Below are 17,092 nucleotides of genomic sequence, written 5' to 3' on the forward strand. Positions count from 1 at the left end.
CAGTAATTAAGACCTAAGTCTACCTGAATGATTTGCATCAAGATGTAGCTTTACTTTTGCCCTTTATCAGTGCTAATAAATATCTAATAGGCTGGAGTCAATTGGATAGGGCCAGGCTCTTTTTGGTGGCACATGGTGACTGAACAAGGGGGTAAAGAGCACAAACCAAAACAAAAAAAGTTCAGTTTGAACATGAGAATGGCCTTCTTCAGTGTGAGGGTGACAGAGTGCTGAAACAGCTGCCAAGAGAGCTTGTGAGGTCTCCAGAGAGGGAGATATTCAAAACCTGCCTGGACACCCTCCTGTTCTACCTGCTGTAGGGAACAGCTTTAGAAGGAACTGGGCTGGGTGATCTCCAGAGGCCCATTCCAGTCAATTCTGTGATCTCTGACTATACACACAGTCCTTGTTTGGTTGTTTAGGCTCCTGACTTTGTGTTTTTAATTGACTGCTCTACTAAACAGTTTGTAATACCAGACTGTGGGATTTAATAGAGGTTTTCTACGTGAATCTTTTACTTGTTTTCAGCTGTTGTTCCCTTCACCTATAAATTCTGGGCTGTGGAGGCAACAAGACTTCTGTAATTCTTCTGTCCTAGACCAGCTGTGAGTCACTCAGATTCCTCTGTGCTTGAAATTGCAGTAACTGGTCAGTACTACAGAGGCAGATATTTGCATAGTAGCCTGTCCAGGGAATTACAGTCATGCCCTATTTCTTCTGCTTGCATGACATCTCTGGGAGGAACAGGAAAACTGTAACAATATTTGTTTGGTATCTACGGGACTTATGCAGAAGCTGTTTGGCAGTTTCACCAGCAGAAATCTCAGACATGTCTAGATGTAAATGTTGTATTTCAGAACACGTTGTCTCAGAAGTACTTCATCTCTCAGCACACTCTAGTTGGGCAAAACAGAAAAATAGTCTCGCAGAACTCTCCAAGTTCAAATTGTAAATACAGAGCCATGCAAAAGAGACATCTCTGCAGGAATTAGGAGTTTGTAACCAAAACTGGATATTTATTGGCAAGTTAATTAAAATCCCAGCAAGCCCAGGGGGCACCTGGGGTACTTATCTTCGTAACAGTGACACTGATGTAATACCTCTAGAAATAATGCCTGTCCTCATCCCAGTAGGCTGCAAACCCGTAATGAGGCTCTTTTGGCACCTCTCTGTACTAGTCTATCACTTCTTTCCTCGCTAAACCTAATTCTGCAGTACTCTAAAGATAAAAAAAAATATATGCATGGGAATGAGGGATGTAGCTTGCTTCAGTTGTATTTGGGTTTATTTTTCTTCTGCCTCATTTCCCTTGTGCAGCCTTTTGATTACTTTGCCAAATAAAGCATACCAAAAGCACAGAATGTGGCTTCTGAATAAAAGTACTTCATAAACATGTGGGGTCAGGGTATTCAAAAGCAAGTGAGGCCGGAATTTGAAGTACTTAATACCCAGCAGCTCCCACTGTGCCATGAAGGACAAATCTTCAAAAGAGCTCTTATTCTGATTACTACACAACGGGCTTGAGATGTTTGGAGAATCTAGCCTTAATTGGGTATCAGAATGAGAATTCATGGTTATAGCATAAAATCTCGTTACATATTGCAAAGTAGGAGATCTTATATGCATGATGAAGACTGCTGCTGTATAGTAGCAAACTGCTAATTGGCATTAAATGTTAATGGAATTAATTCTGCTTCTGTGAGTGTGTTTCTTATGAAACCCCACATTATACACCATCACATTTCATTAGCCCAAACAAATTATACGTCAGTCAATGAGCACCTGCAGTCATTTCTCTGCGTCTGGCTTCTTTTTTTTTGCTGATGAACCAAATGACTTGGAAAAAGCAGAGCACGCTTGCTTGTTTGTTTCCTAAAGAACAACAAAAAAAGGTTCCATGGCACGTCTCATTAGCGGTTACAGAAGTGGGTGAGGTGGGGTCAGTGATGTCAAAAAATCTGGTCAGCACATGAGATCAACTTAGTTGTATGCACAAAATGTTGTATGTGTTGTGGCTAAGGGAGAAAAAAAGATATGCTTAAAAACCTATTTAGCTTTTCTTGTACTTCTGTTTATTAGATTTGCCTGCAACAAAGTCCCTGTGTGTATACACTTCATGGCACACCACAAAAGAGGAATTGCAGGAAGCCTCCACTTGAACAAAACAAATTAAGAATAGAATGAATTGGACTATAATACAAGAATTGAGACGGCTAATTTGAGTTAGGTTCTTCCAAGGAAGTTAGGGTGTTCATTAGAACTAGGTGATTAAATGCTGAGTTTGTTGAGTAAGCGTTCCCACTTTTTTGCTCATGCTGTGCCTGCTAATCGATAACAATGTTCTTAAAAGTCTTTTCAGAATAACTTGTCAGATACAATCTCTGGCTACTCCTTGGTCTTTGAGAGGTTCATTGGGAGCGTTTGATTAAAATCTTGGATAAATAAATCATATTGCACTTTTCTCTTGCTGCGATTACTCAATTCAATTACTGTGAAAAAAAATGTGGAGGGTACCTTTTGCTTAATGATCCAGAATGAATCTTTTAAAAAGACAAAAATGACAGTTTTTGCAGATCTTCAGAGAATTTGCAGAAGATTTATGCCAAAACTAAGGGGAAAAAAGACTTACAGAGGTGTGGATGCATGTACATCTGTGTCTTTCGATATTTTTGCCAAGACCAGATGTCATCACTAAGCTAGACTTTTAATTTGGCTCTTGTTTGCTCTTGGCTAGTGCAACAGAGCAGAGACCATTGTAAAGGTGACCAAGGCATTCTCAACGAAGTGTGAATGGGATCTGCGCTTTGATCTTGTTCTGCGGGAGGGAAAGCAGCCTACCTGGCATTTGTGGCTTTGGTACCAGAGTGGGTACTGTTGCAGAGCTAACCTGTGTGTAGCTGCCTGGAACTGAGGATAAGTGTGAAATGCAGACTAGTGAAACGCCTTAGCAAAGATACTCAAATCAAAGCCTCTCATTTTTTTCCCTGTGTAATTTTGTCTGATAATGCAAAAGGCTTTAAAAGTGAGTCATTTTTTGTTGTTTGGAAATACTTGAGATTTGATGCTCAGCCATGAGTGTATATATGAGATGAGCTCTACCTGACAAATCTCAGCAATGATACCTTAGTCTTAGATTATTGTATTGAAAGAACGTTATTAGAGATGGCCTCAGTCCAGAAAGGTGCATAGAGCCTTTTTCAGTGTGACTCATATCTTTGCATGGGTGCTTCAGAATTAGGAATAGCGAGAAAAGATAGGCACAGAAGGCATTGCTATTGCAATGGACATGCAGGCATTTTTTCCTCTTACAGATGAAACCGGAGGCTGAAGGCATCTGATGCCAACGTATGTTTTGCTTTGTTCTGGCAGGCAAGTGAGAATCGGAAGCTGCTGAGTGCTGTGAAGGGCCTGCTGGATGACTTCCGCTCAGAGCTGCGGGATGACGAGCGCGAGCGTCACAAGCTCCAGCAGCAGTACGCCCTGGACAAGGCAGCATGGGAGGTGGAAATGACTGAGCTGAAGTGCCACCTGGAACAGGTACTGTCCCACATCCAGCACCCTGGAAGGATGCTGGAGTCACTTAATGACTCTGAGAGTCGGGAGAGCTGCTATATTTATTCATTTTAACCTGGTGCCTGAAAGGCCCCCTGAAGACTGGGCAATGCTTTGAGTCATGAGTTGCCTCTTGGGTTCCAGTTGTCCCAGTATGTGTGCTTGTTAGTGGATACTGTGTAGCGTAAGTAAAAATGAAGGAACCAAGCCTCTTCTAGCTATATGTTCTCAGAACAGCTGGCTGGTAATGTATCAGCTACAGTAATGAGACTTGCAGGTGTCCATACTTATTGGCGTTTATAGGAGAGAGAATGTCTTGGTGTGGGCATGTTGACAACTATCTCATCACTGTGCCTTGGCACATAAGAGCTGCAGTATTTGATGCAATTTGATGCATAAGAGAAAAGAGTGATTTAACAATTCTGAAGCATTAAATCAGTTTTGTAATGTTAAACCAGCCAGTCAAAGCTACTGTTAGAGATGGGTTGTACCCTGCTGGAGAGAGAGCTCTAGCTGTAAGCTGCTATTAGAACTATGTATATAAAGTCTGGGCGAGGTGCTGCAGTACCGTGTACTAATGTTTACAGAAGCTGTACAATTTCTGAAACAAAAAACAAACAACAACAAAAAAGTCAGCAAAAAATCCACAAGGGTTCATTTCCAAAGCTGGTGGCTTAAGAGCTCTAATTTACCATATTGAAGAAGGAAGGGGTGGGAGAAAAAATAAGTTCGGATCGTGAGAAAACGATTTGCAATTGCAGAGCTTCTCTGCAGAAGACAGATATAATAAAAATATTTGCTGCTGAGAGGGTGATGCATCTGGGAGGATTTACTGAACATCGCAGCATTGTCTGGAGACTTGCTCTGACGCACAGAGCTGAAATGTGAGCACTTATTTTTCTGTACAGGTACTTGGAACTTGTTTGCCAGAATGAAGAAAGAAGCTTTCATTTTAGCAGTTTTCTCTCAGTAGACCTAAATTCTTAGTTCAGATCATCTTCTTAGTGCATGCTAATTTCCAGAGAGCGGGTCGCTTGAAAAGAGAAACAAAAACAATCGCCATCTTTTTGTTCCTCCCTGAATAAAGCATGGCTGACAGTTCTGCCTTAAACTAGAGATGGCAAAGGACAAAGCCTAGAGAATGTTACTTTGAGAGTTAACTGCCAATTTAAAGCTTGCATGTTCTGTTTGCATCAGTGATTTAGTGCTGGCTGCCATTTTGGTTGCTGCTTGGCAAGCAGGACAGTGCTGCTCTTCCTGCCCAGGGACAAGATAGATTTATACCATTCCTTCTGGTGGCTTTGTCAGGCTCTTTGCCATCTTCACTGCTCTACTGGCAATAATCTCTAGCATATGCTAATTGCTGAGCTGTGTTACTTTTTTCCATTTTTTTTCAAGCAAATGAAAAAAATCAAACGGATCGATATTTGAGACATAAAACTGACTTCCTCAGCAGATTCCCCAAGCTGCATTTATATTTCACAGCAAAAAGAGATCCCTTGTGAAGCAGCAAAGAGAGAGCACATAAATCATAAGAGTGTCAGTTGGATTAGCACTAACAGCACGCACATCCCGCTGAGGTCTGTTGTATGTGCCCACAATTACAAGGAAGCAATTAAAAAAACTAAACATAAAATTAGTGATATCATAAACACAAAATACAAACATTATAAATATGGAATTGACTCAAACTAATGATTAAGATTCGAAATATGGTTGTTTTGCTCTTGGTTAAATTGAAGGTTCGAGATGGGAAGAGCTTGCAAAGAACACCTAAAACAGCGTACATATAGTCACACTAACATACTTTTCTGTTCTTTGCCAACATGTGGACTAACAACAGCTTTAGCTAAACAGCCAAGACTGCCATGGTGTGAGGGTAGGAGGGCCTTGCAGGATGTCATTCTGTCACTTTGATTGGCAGTGATGAAGCAGCAGGCTGTGCAGCACTCCCACTACAGGGGGCTACTGGGCTGTCCAGCCCCTAACTAACCCATAGAAAATCACAGCCTTTCTAGTCTCCACTTTTGTCTGCACTGCCACTGTTTTCCACCTTTTTTTTTTTTTGTGAAGCAGTAGATCAATTAGCAAGAGAGTTTTCCTCAAGAGTCACCTCCTAATTAATGGTTACTGACAATGATTTTGCATTTTAATACTTGAACTCTGTATAGGAAAGAAAGAGCAAAAGGAAGGAAGAAAATGCCTCTGTTACAAAAGCACTGCATATATAAGTTGATAATGTACTGTTCCCTGCTGCTTTTGTGCTTTAGCACTGTGTATATCATTAAAGTAAAAGTCTTGGCTGTCAGAAATGAATGTACATCTTATTTGGCAGAAGGCTTCTTAGGCATTGTTTTTAAGGTAAGATTAAGATAAATAATTAAGATAAATAATGAGATTGCTCCTCAGTATGGAATCTTGATAAGTCTGAGCAATAAGGAGTTGCAATAATTGTCAGCCCCTAGCTGGTGGAAGTGAAAAATTCCAGAACTGTGAACAAACCCAGCACATGTATTGAGAACTGGCACATAAGGACATGGACCCTCACTAGGATTTGAACCAGTGATCAAGCTTCAGGATCCTAGAGGGGGAATACAAGCCATGGAGCTATTGGAGAGGCGTCCAGCCACCTTACCAGTCAGCAGGTTTAGGACTTAGACTTCATCCTAAGGAGCCACCAATGAATCCTTCCTTCATGATGTGAGCCTTGTCATAAACACAGAGGCAGAAGGATTCTCCAGGAGCGTTGTTCTGCCTTCCCCAGATACTGAGAACCGTCTTCTGAGTGTAATGGCATCACCTCTAACTGGGAAATGTTTTGTGTCCCAAATCATAGAAAAGCATGAAACCATTCTTGTTTGCCTTGGGTTTGGACTTATCTTTGCACTTAGTATATTCTCAAATGGAGCAAGCAGCAGGGTTCTGATCTAGATGAATGGTTTGGCACAAGATAACTGACAGTGTTTTCGTAGCTTGGACAAGGCACTCCAGTTCAGCCAGGCATTCCTGGTATAGCTCTTCTGGAGCACGTTCTTTTGCCTCCTTGCCTTTATTGGCTTTCCTGCTCTTTTCAGGCAGCACAGCCTCAGGAGCACAACCTTTCTTGTTTGTTAGCTGAAAGGCTGAGAATGTGCTCAGTGGTGGTTAAGAAGTCAGTGGTATAAGGAATGTAAGTCGAGTTCAACATTTTGCTATTTATTTTTTCTTTTAGATTAAAAAAAAAAAATGGAAGAAGGAATTTGCTTTATAGGGTAATCATGCAAACTCTATTGCTACAGAGCATTTGTTTTATGTATGGGTTTGCTTTTAGTATTTTTGATCTTCATGCTAGCTAAAGAATTTATTGCAGACCTTTGTATGTCTGTCAACTTAGCATGTTAGCCATAGTTACTACTGTAAGTGGCATTATTCCCCAGGAGACAGCAGAGTTGTTCAGTGGAGGCTCCAGCCTGGTTGGATTTACTCCAGGCACTCCAGCAACATCTGTTAAGAGCTTCTATTGCAAGACAAGAAGTCTGCAGGGGCATTAAAGGTCCTTGAAAGGTGAATAAACAAGTTCTAAATAGCTCTCTGTCAGGCTTAGATGTAAGACAACTGTATAGTTTATGTCATTTTAGAGTCTCTTAATGTTTTGGATTTTATCACGTAATACATTATGGTAAGTAATTATTAACTTTGCTTTACAGACAAGGAACGTAGAAGTAGGCTATACTCCACTAATTCCAAAGGGCAGGAGGGAAGCATTGTGGTTGGCAGCAAAGTAATTTTCGGACTGCTATGAGCAGCCCCCATGCCCTCATCTGCTGGTCCTTTCTCCTGCACCCACGGGCTCCCCAGTGCCACCAATGTCAATGGGACTTTTACCATCAGGATCAGTGAAACAATGAACTCAAGAAAAGAAAAATAATAATAATTGAATAATATGTAATTAATTAGCCCATTAATCTTTCCATCTTAATTCCATCTTTAAAATACTCTTAATATCTTCTGCTTTTTAAAAATATTTTCCACATAGTTGAGGTTATTTCTTCTGCTCTACTTTTGGTACCTGCCTTTTGATTTGTTTACTGACAGCTTGGAGTTAATACCGAGTGAAATGCTCCGCTGCTGTCAAATTTACCTTCAGGAAGGTTTTACAGGTGTGAATAGTTGCAGATCGAGGCCCATCAGTATCTAACATATGTGACTCTACAAGATATCACACAGCTGAGTCAAATGTTTTCAGCACCATTCTGGCTACAAAGATTTACACTGGATAAACAGGTTAAGGGAAAGAAGATAGTATCATGTCAACATTCATAGAGTCATGGAATGGTTATGATTGGAAGGGACTTTAAAGACCGTCTAGTTTCAACTCCCTCACCATGGGCAGGGACACCTCTCACTAAATTAGGCTGCCCAAAGCCCCATCCAACCTGCCCATAGGGTGCTTTTTATAATTGATTTTTATGGTTACTTGCTTGGTTTGAGAACAACTGACTTCAGAAATTAGTGTTAGAAGATGCAGGGGCTTAAGGTCTCCCTGTGATGCATGTGATTATAATAGGCTGTTCTCTGCAGCTCAGCAGACAACTCAGGCAATGACCTCTCTGCCATTTATTTGGGAAGGCTGTGCCAGAGACAGATAAGCTTTACTCCCTAATCCAGTCTGAACTTCCTTTTGTGCTTAGAGTTTGAGCTTACATTCTGCTTCAAACAATTGAAAGTGCTGTCCTCCCCTCTTGCTAAAGGAGCATGTTTCCTAGGAAACCTGCTGCCTCTGCCTTTTGAAGACAACTTCAGAGGCAGAAATGAGTTTTTACTGCTCTTCTCTCTTGGTTGCTTGCAGAGCCAGGCCTATCCTGACTCATTTACTCATCTACTGAGTTGTAAACAAAAGGTCAAGTTTCAGGTATGAATTCTTCCCTCTCTTGACCTCACACAATGACATTGAGCACCTGTTTTACTCTGACCACAGTCCAGCAGTGGTCCACATTTGCCAGAGAAGCTATGCAATTTCTGACCTTTGAGGTTTGTTGGAAACAGAACAAAGCCAAGAGCTGGAAGCATGAGGTTGGGTTGGAGACCTCCTTCCAGCCATCCTGTGATTTTCCTGTGATCCAATTACTCTGAGCCAACTCTTCTAATTGAGCTGATCTTTCAGTATGAAGTAAAGGAGAAGGAATGGAAGGCATTGTCAGTTAGCAGCCATATAAATGAATTTGGTTACCATGATCTCAGTACATCTCTTGGTGCTGGTCTCTTTGCTGGGAGGTGCGAGGAGATATACAGTAACACACTGCTGAAGGTTGTTGTGGGCAAAAAGTCTCTAACACAAATTCCTTTCCTGAGGCAGGGTTTTACCTGAGAAAGTTTTCTTTCTCAGACGTTCTAATAATATTTTGTTTTGATGGCAGCTGGGAAGGAAGAACGAGAACGGTTTTGGAGAAACAGGCATCACTTCTGATGCAAAGGGTGCTTTTAAACGGGAAAGAGAGGAGCATAAGAAGCTTCTGGCTGAGACTCACGGAGTGGTGATGGACCTCCGCTGGCAAATCCAGCACAGTGAGAAGAACTGGAACCGAGAAAAGGTGGAACTCCTGGACAGGCTTGATAGAGACCGACGAGAATGGGAACGGCAAAAGAAAGAGCTGCTCAGGCGGATAGAGCAGGTGAGGAGTCAGCTTTGGAGTTGGGATGGGCAATGGTTGGCTGCTAGTGTGAGGTGTTACGCTGTTACTGTGCTCAGACCAAGGTCAAGGAACAGTTTAAAGGAAAAATGTTTTAAGAAACAGCATAGGAACAATTTTGGTTCCTTGGATACATCAGTGTTTCCCAAGATACAAAACAATTCACATACACAAGGGAGTAAAGGGGAAATGCTCATGATCCCTCTAAAGCCTGTGAGAAGTCAGCTCCAGGTTAAAGGCCATTTCCTGCTTCATTTCCATTACCCTGGACGGGGATGGTCACATTGATTCATTCTGTTTGAAAGCTTATGTGCATCCCTTCATGCTTAAACACTCAATCCCACGCACAGGGTTATTCAAGGTTGGATATACAGCTTCCTGCCAGAAAAGTCTGTTCATCTGTGAATTTGCCACCAAAGATACAGCTACTGTAACTATTCATGAAGAGACCTGACTGATAACAAGTAAACAGTTTGCAATGCTAAGTATTAGAAAGACATTTTTGACCTTAGTCACATGAGTTTTGTGCACACATCTGCTATCATTTGCAAATCTGATAATTACATACCTATTCCCTTGTTTTTCACGCCCGTCTGCACTTTCATCTGCTTAGTATTAGAGCTTGATTTGAAAATGTTGATCTAAATTATGCTTAATGGATTTATTATCTGGCTGGAAGCCACAAACACACACACACAGAAAAAAAGGAAAATCAAGTTTAATGATGGAGAATTAATACACCACTTCTGACTGAACTATGTTCATCTCTGAGTCATGCATTCCAGGAAGAGTAAGAAAAACAACTGAAATTGGGGGTGCTCAATTAACTGAATACTTCCTGTCTCTAGGACATCAAAAATGGAATTGCATCACATTTGTGCATGCTCTCTAGGGAGCAGTGCTGCCTGAATGAACTACAAAGTACCTTCTCATGTTAAGCTGATGAAAGCGTGGTGTAAGTTCATGACTGCTTTTTGGAAAGGGTTCTTTGTGTCTCATGGTCTCACCCTTGGGCTGCAACAAGAAGAGGAAAGTCACCAGGTTATAAATATTATGAGTACAAGACTAAAACTCATTGTAAGTGACAGCTGTTAAACCCTTAGAGAAGCATTTAGGTGAATGTTGTACTCTACAGGTATTTCTATGGATCTGACTTGGTGGTGACCAATATGAAAGCTTTACAAACCAAGAAAGGGGATTTTAGTTCCTTGAAAATATCAATAAGTGATATGCTGTTCATCTGAGAGTTTCTGAGAATACTTCATGCTGCTTTGTGAACTAGCCCTTACAATGCCTTATGATGCAGAACTGTAATACGTCTGTTAAGATAAAATAACCAATGCACATGAGCTAAGAAGGGGTGTAGCTGAGCTCTTCATCAGTCATCTTGTTCCCACATTTCACTAGCTAAGATCTCCCTGTTTAACTAGGCTGGTTTCTAACTGTTGAATATCTGTGGATACTTCATGCGAAGTGAGAATTAAGTGATTGATTGTTAAAAAGTTTCCCAGTATACTAAGGGCATGGGTATATACTACTGCTTAGAGTCACTGGTACCTCCATGGATGTTTATTCTGCTGTCTCTGTGAAGTGTATTTTTTCATATTATCTCTTCGGTGTCTCCTCAGTAGCCTGAGGGAGTTAACCTTGTTCGAGACTGCTTACTCTGTTCCCTGGGAATGAGGCACATTGAAGGGTGAAGAGAAATCCCTGCTAATGGTACCTAGCCTTTAATTTTCTTCAAACCTGACATAACCTCTCAGTGTCATCTTGAGAGAGTCTGCAGAATAGATCTTAACTAACCCTGGAGCTGATTTCTTCTTTTACTATTCTGAATCTTCTAGAGTCCCGCTATGTATTTACAAGAGTTGTACACAATATTAGCAATAGATATGGAAAATAAAAAAATATTATGTCAGGCTAATCTCAGAGGACTAGATGACCAGAAATAGCACTTGAGATCTTGGCTATCTGCCTGCCAAACTTCATAATCCCATCTTTGCTTATAATCAAACATTTCCCTGTGTGACAGGAAGCTTCCAAATATTTGCAGGCTTTTGCTGAATATCCTCTCCAATTGCAGTCATGCCCTGCTTTGTGTGGGAGCAATTAGTATTTTTCTGAACTCTTTCTCCTCTGTGTTCTTCTGTGTGTATTCCATGTATGGCAATACTTGGAAGATGAGGAGACTATACCAGTGTGTATATTTGAAGACAGAATCTAAGAGATAACTGAAGCGTGTGTGCCAAATTTCCTACTAATGCTTTATGCCTGTCTGCTGATGAATAATGCAAGTCCGATGAGAGGGAAGCTCACATCAATGTATCAAATATATAAAATACTTTACTCTGGATAGTTGTAGTGGTACCACTCGCATATAAAAGACCACGATGACCTACTTCTTTCTGAGCTCAGAGGTTTATTTTTGTATTTTCAAGTTCACTGCCACTTTGTTTTCCCTTAGTGAATCTCCCTCCACTGTGCTCCCAAACCTAATTCTGCAGAGATCTCACCAATAAATATTTAAAACTGCAAGGTTGGTGGTTTACTCCAAGATATCTTGAGATACATGCTCCAGACCCTACCTTTATAGGATATCTTAAATTAGCTCCTTTTAATAAATCACTTTCAGATTTTGTGTATAATGAACAAAACACTGAAGATACACTCACATTTTTGTGCAAGTTTTGCAATTTGGGACCTGGCCTAAAATCTGCATTTGACCTATATTAGGCACTGTGATGCTGGTTTATTTTTCCATATGAATACAACATTAGAAGACTGTTTTGTGGGTCCTCAGTCCCCAAGATCCTAGGGAACGGGTTGCATTTGCAGGTTGTTCTCAGTGACCTTAGGAGGTTGCTGTAGCAAATCACAGGAGTTATGTATCAGATTCCTGCTGTCATTAACTGTGTTTGAACATATCATTTACCTCACCTACTTGTAATTGTAAATTGTATTTACAATTAAAGCAAAAGTTGATCACATAACCTAATTCTAACACTGATGGTAGTTCAGTGTCAGTAGCGATTGGCCCTCTCTTCATCCAGTTTTTGCACAGTGTAGAGTGAATAGCTTTGATGGTCCTTCTATAAATATGTATTTTCTTAAAAAACACCTTACATGCCTAATTCATCCCTTTCAAACTTTGTTATTCTCAGAAACAGTCAACCTTCTAGTTGCGCATTAGGGGTAGACCACCTTTAAAACAAAGCTTTTGCCTTTTGTTAAGAGGGGTTTACTACCTCTGGAAACAAGATGTGTGGTGTTACATTAAAGTGCAAGTCTCATGTTGCTGATCAGAGGAAAAATTTGGTTTTGTTTCGATGACACTCAAAGTCACTCACACTTATTTGGGCTTCTACTTGTTTTGCATTACAATCTAATATCAGGACTATTTTTAAATAACAGCATTGAGTTGATTTGTTCCTTTAAAAATCGGATTATAGGCAGATGCATTTTGTGTGTATTTATGCAATGTATATACATACATCTATACAGGTAAACAAGCAAGGTGTGTGTAAATAATCAAAAGTTAATATGTATTTAATCATTTGTGAGTAATAGCATCAAAGTCCTAGGTCCATCTCCTGTTGCAAAAGGACCAAGGGAGAAAAGCCAGCGTGCCTGGAGCCATGCAATGATCTCAGCCAGCCCTCCAGCTCTCTGCGTTGCCTTGCTCCTGGGGATGGATAAGAAATGCAGAGTGCCATACGTTGCATGAATAATTGCTGTTCCTTCCAATCTGCTTTGTTCCCAGCTTCAGAAAGAAGTGAGCCCACGAAGAGGAGGGGGCTTTCTATGTGACCAGAAGGAGAGTAACCTTCGTCCATTTACAACCCAGGGGAACCTTCACATGCCCCGTCCGATGGGGTCAAGATCCTACTCTGACTCAGATGCCATTCAGTTTGATGACCGGTCACTGTCCAAGCTGAAGGAAAGCGATCGGTGTAGTGCCACAGAGAACCTCTTCCTGGAGTCACTCTCTCTTGATTCCCCCGACGAGTCGGAGGAACATCGCTCCAGGCAGCTGGAGCGAGAGAAATTCGTGACCGGATTAACAGAAGTATGTGTACTTCTAACTTTTGTCAAGCCTGCCTGTTGTTTTGTGTCAGAATTGGTACCAAACCCCTGCTCTCAGAAGCAAGATGCTGTGTCTCGGTCACTGCTCGCATTTACTCAGTAGGGAATTTATAACAAATGGGGTTTGTTCCTTGTTAGGAGCCAATCAGACAGGTGTATATAATGTCCAATCTAAAGGCCTCATCATCATCTGGTGGCCATTCATATTATCTATGATAACTTTATTAGATGTAACATTGGCTCAGAAGGTGTTAAATCTCATCTTGTTGTAAATACATGAGCTGTATACTGCTAGTTAAACTTGAAGTGCTGTAGAGAGCTACATCAGGTTCCTCCATTGTGGCTGCCTCCTAAGTAGGTTAGTGGGAGGAAGTGAGATGACTTGTTTTAAAAATAGAAGTATTCATCATCAGCAAAGTATCTGCCCTCAGATTGTACTGTAAATCTGCAGAGATCCTGAAGAAAGCGCTAAGAGATGCTGTTGGACCATAGAGAATGTGTCATAGAATCACAGAATCCTCAAGGCTGGAAAAGACCTCCAATATCATCCAGTCCAAACATCCACCTACCACCAATAGTTCCTCACTAAACCACATCCCTTAGGACAACATCTAAACAGAATGTAGCCTGTGTTCTGCTAAAATTGCTTCCACAGCACTCTCTGAATCCCCTCACTGGATTTAGGTCATCACAGTTTTGTCAGATATTCAGCCTGTGCTCTGAGTATGTCAGAGCTTGAGGGGACACACTGATAGCTAACAGGGAAGCAGAAGTTTTCCAGTAACAAATATAACTGTATACTCAGGCTTGAAAATTTGACCACTCCCTGCAATACTGACAAAGTTTCACCAGTGTATCATGACTAGAACGTGTAAACTTGCAAAAACTTGACCAAAGTATTTCTTTAAGATGCATAGCATTGTTCCTTAGCTAAAGGATTGGGGGATCAGGTTCTCTGGGAGAAAAAAAAAAAAGAGAAAAGAAAGGCAAGAAATGTGGCTGCAGTTCTCGTATTTTAGATAGCTGGAGCTGCTGCATATGCATTCCAATTAGATTTGCCTCCCTCCAGTAGCGTAACATTATGGGGAGCAATGTGGGATTCTGTATTTATTATCTCTCAGCCGATTATTTCATACACATTTAAGTTCTCTGTGTAAAATGTTGATACCATTGTCAGGGATCTACATTTTGTGTTTCACTCTGATTGCCATTTTCTTTACTTTTAATTCAGGCTGATAGTTAAAAACAGAAATCTCTCCAGATGCTTTCCATTTTCAGACATTACCACCACCGACAAAAGTGTTGGCAGCAAAATTAGGTCCTTGGTGATATTTGCATAGCTTCTTCCTTTTAAAGCATACTTTGGTTAAACCTGTGCAAAGTGATTTTGCCTCAGTGGGTTTGTTCAAGCAAAGCTGATTGGAGTTTAATGAATAGCTTTACTAAGGATGCACAGAGGCAATCGCAGCCTGCTGACTGTTCCTCACCACTGTGTTTTCTTTGTGGTACTAATTGTAGCAAAATCAGTCTAGCCTTCAGCCTGATTCTCCATTCATTTAGATCAAATTCAATCGGTAATAGCTGCACTGAAGCCAACAGATTTATTCCAGACTTACACCAGTGTAAAACTCTTATTTTTTTCTCTGACTCTGGATAAATACCGGAAGGGTATTTGCTGAGTGAAACAGTGCTCATTTTGGATAGTTATAATGAGAAATACACTTCTGTGTTGGCAGCGGACTTGAATTCACAAGCTTGTATAAAAATAATGAGCACTAATAGTCTTTTTTGTTTCTGATCGTATTTTGTATTTCCTGTTTTGTTAGACATGTAAACAATTAAAACAACAACTGCAGAGAAGTTACTTCAGAAGTATCTATTAAAAAAAAGAAAAGAAAAAAAAAGCAACAACTAATTGTCATGGAAAAGTAATTGCCATAAAAACATCTTAATGACATTAGCAAACTGTAGGTATTCCCCTTATGAAGCAAGTAATAGTCTTCCCACACTTTTAACATAGCTAGCTTAATGGGTTTCAAATGGTGCCATTTGATGGTTCCTAAAAAACATGTATTGAAATCTTATGTCAGAGGAGCACATTTTATCTCTTATTTCAGCACAGCCAGGCCTCTGACGTGAAGCAGATTAATTCCATGAACACATTTGCTTACAAATAAGTAGTCCAAAACAATACATTGTACACGTGGAAAAAAAAAAAAAAAAAAAGCCATTTGCTGTGCTGAGTTGGGCAATTGTAAATGGAAGAAAGCTACACGTGGCTTTTTTTTTTTTCCATAGGTACATGTTCAAGGCTGTTCTAGATGTAGCATACAGGCTTTTTATGTGCAGGCTGTCGTCCTAATAGGATTAGCCATTTTGCTGCCTATGTGCAAAGGGAAGAGTATTCTCAGAGGCAATTTAAGATTCCCTATCTGAAAGAAAGCTGCTTTTTAAAGCCAGACATACCTTGTGGAACCACCTAGAAGTGAATGACAGAACATCCACAAGTTAATGCCACAAATAGGTTCTGAAATGACTTACGCTGTTTGTTTTTTGTTTTTCTTCAGGAGGAAGAAACACACAAAGGAAATCTTCAAAGGTGAATAAAACTTGCAGAGAAAAAAAAAACATCAAGCAGTCAGATAACCAGAGTTCTGTCTCTCTTGTTCCTAAAGCACAGACCCCAGGCATAGCCGTACCACCTCCTTATCAGCCAGCGATCCAGATTAATGGATTTAGCCAGGGATTAATTTGTCTCAATATGCTTCTGTTCTGCTCCGATTAACCTGGGCCACATTTAGCTGTGGGGCACAAAGATCAAACTGTCTGAAAGTTCACAGTGCTGGTGCTACGTTAGCAAGTAGTACGGACCTGTAGACACAGATATGTAGAGGAAAACAGTTAGTGCTAAGGACCTGACAAACTCCTGCATGTCCAGGATGTTTTGCTTTGTACTAGTCCTGGTCTGATCCCATAGGCTGAATGCCCATCTGGCCCTAGAGTGCCTTCCTGTGCTTCTGGAGAGCATCTTCCAGGTCATTTTTATCCCCAAATGCAAACAAGGGCAGCTGAGTAGGAGATTCACTTCAAAAGCGCATTCCTGGTGTCACCTAATTCTCTAATGTAGATGCAACCAAACTCTGCACTTGATCAAAATCTCGTAGCATGATTTTACTGTATCCTCCAGAATATTGCTGTACAAAAATCACCATTTCCTGAGACCTCATCCAGATTTAGAGACCTCATTGAGCTGACTCTCATAACTGTACTCATTTATGTTTTTTAAGAAGTCCCGTTGAGAAAGATTGTTTTGTTGTTTGATATTTCCTCATACAGAAGCAGTAGGGCAACTCAAGTCTGTGATTTGTACGAACCAGTGATGTGTGGGAAAGCCAAAAATCCAGTATTATCATGTAGAGACTCCCTCCTCTCAAAGTACAGCATGCTTGTTAAATGTAACTGCATCTCAGCTAGTGTGTCCCACATCCCAAGCACTCTCAGGAGTAGGGGTGAACTTGCTGATTTCACAGCAAGTCAGAAATGCTCTGTATTTGCTTTGAAAAATCTGCCTCGTATTGTCATAAAGACTCGTTTTCTGTAGATAATGTGTTTCCGAAATGCACCCTACTGCTGCATATTTCAGACATTTGCCAAGCAGTAATCCATGAGAAAGCAGTAAATTAAGAAGCATTAATAAACTGTTCAGTACTTTTAATAACACATCAGGAATGCTTTCATTTCATAGCTATTAAAAAAAAAAAAAAAAAACAAAACAAAAAAAACAAAAA

At 40.5% G+C, this 17,092-nt stretch overlaps 1 protein-coding gene across 6 annotated transcripts in view; it reads left to right on the forward strand.

Moving 5' to 3' along the window:
- The window catches only part of MTCL1 (microtubule crosslinking factor 1), a 106,389-nt gene that overhangs the window by 79,828 nt on the left and 9,469 nt on the right, over positions 1-17,092 (forward strand). For all 6 annotated transcript variants that reach the window (XM_072327722.1, XM_072327726.1, XM_072327728.1 and 3 more), the window contains 4 exons: positions 3,370-3,537; positions 8,949-9,203; positions 12,982-13,287; positions 15,872-15,903. In XM_072327722.1, coding sequence (XP_072183823.1) covers positions 3,370-3,537; positions 8,949-9,203; positions 12,982-13,287; positions 15,872-15,903 — 761 coding nt within the window. The remainder of the gene's footprint in view (positions 1-3,369; positions 3,538-8,948; positions 9,204-12,981; positions 13,288-15,871; positions 15,904-17,092) is intronic.

This window comes from Excalfactoria chinensis, chromosome 2 (genome assembly GCF_039878825.1).
Source record: "Excalfactoria chinensis isolate bCotChi1 chromosome 2, bCotChi1.hap2, whole genome shotgun sequence".
Classification (NCBI taxonomy): Eukaryota; Metazoa; Chordata; class Aves; order Galliformes; family Phasianidae; genus Excalfactoria; species Excalfactoria chinensis.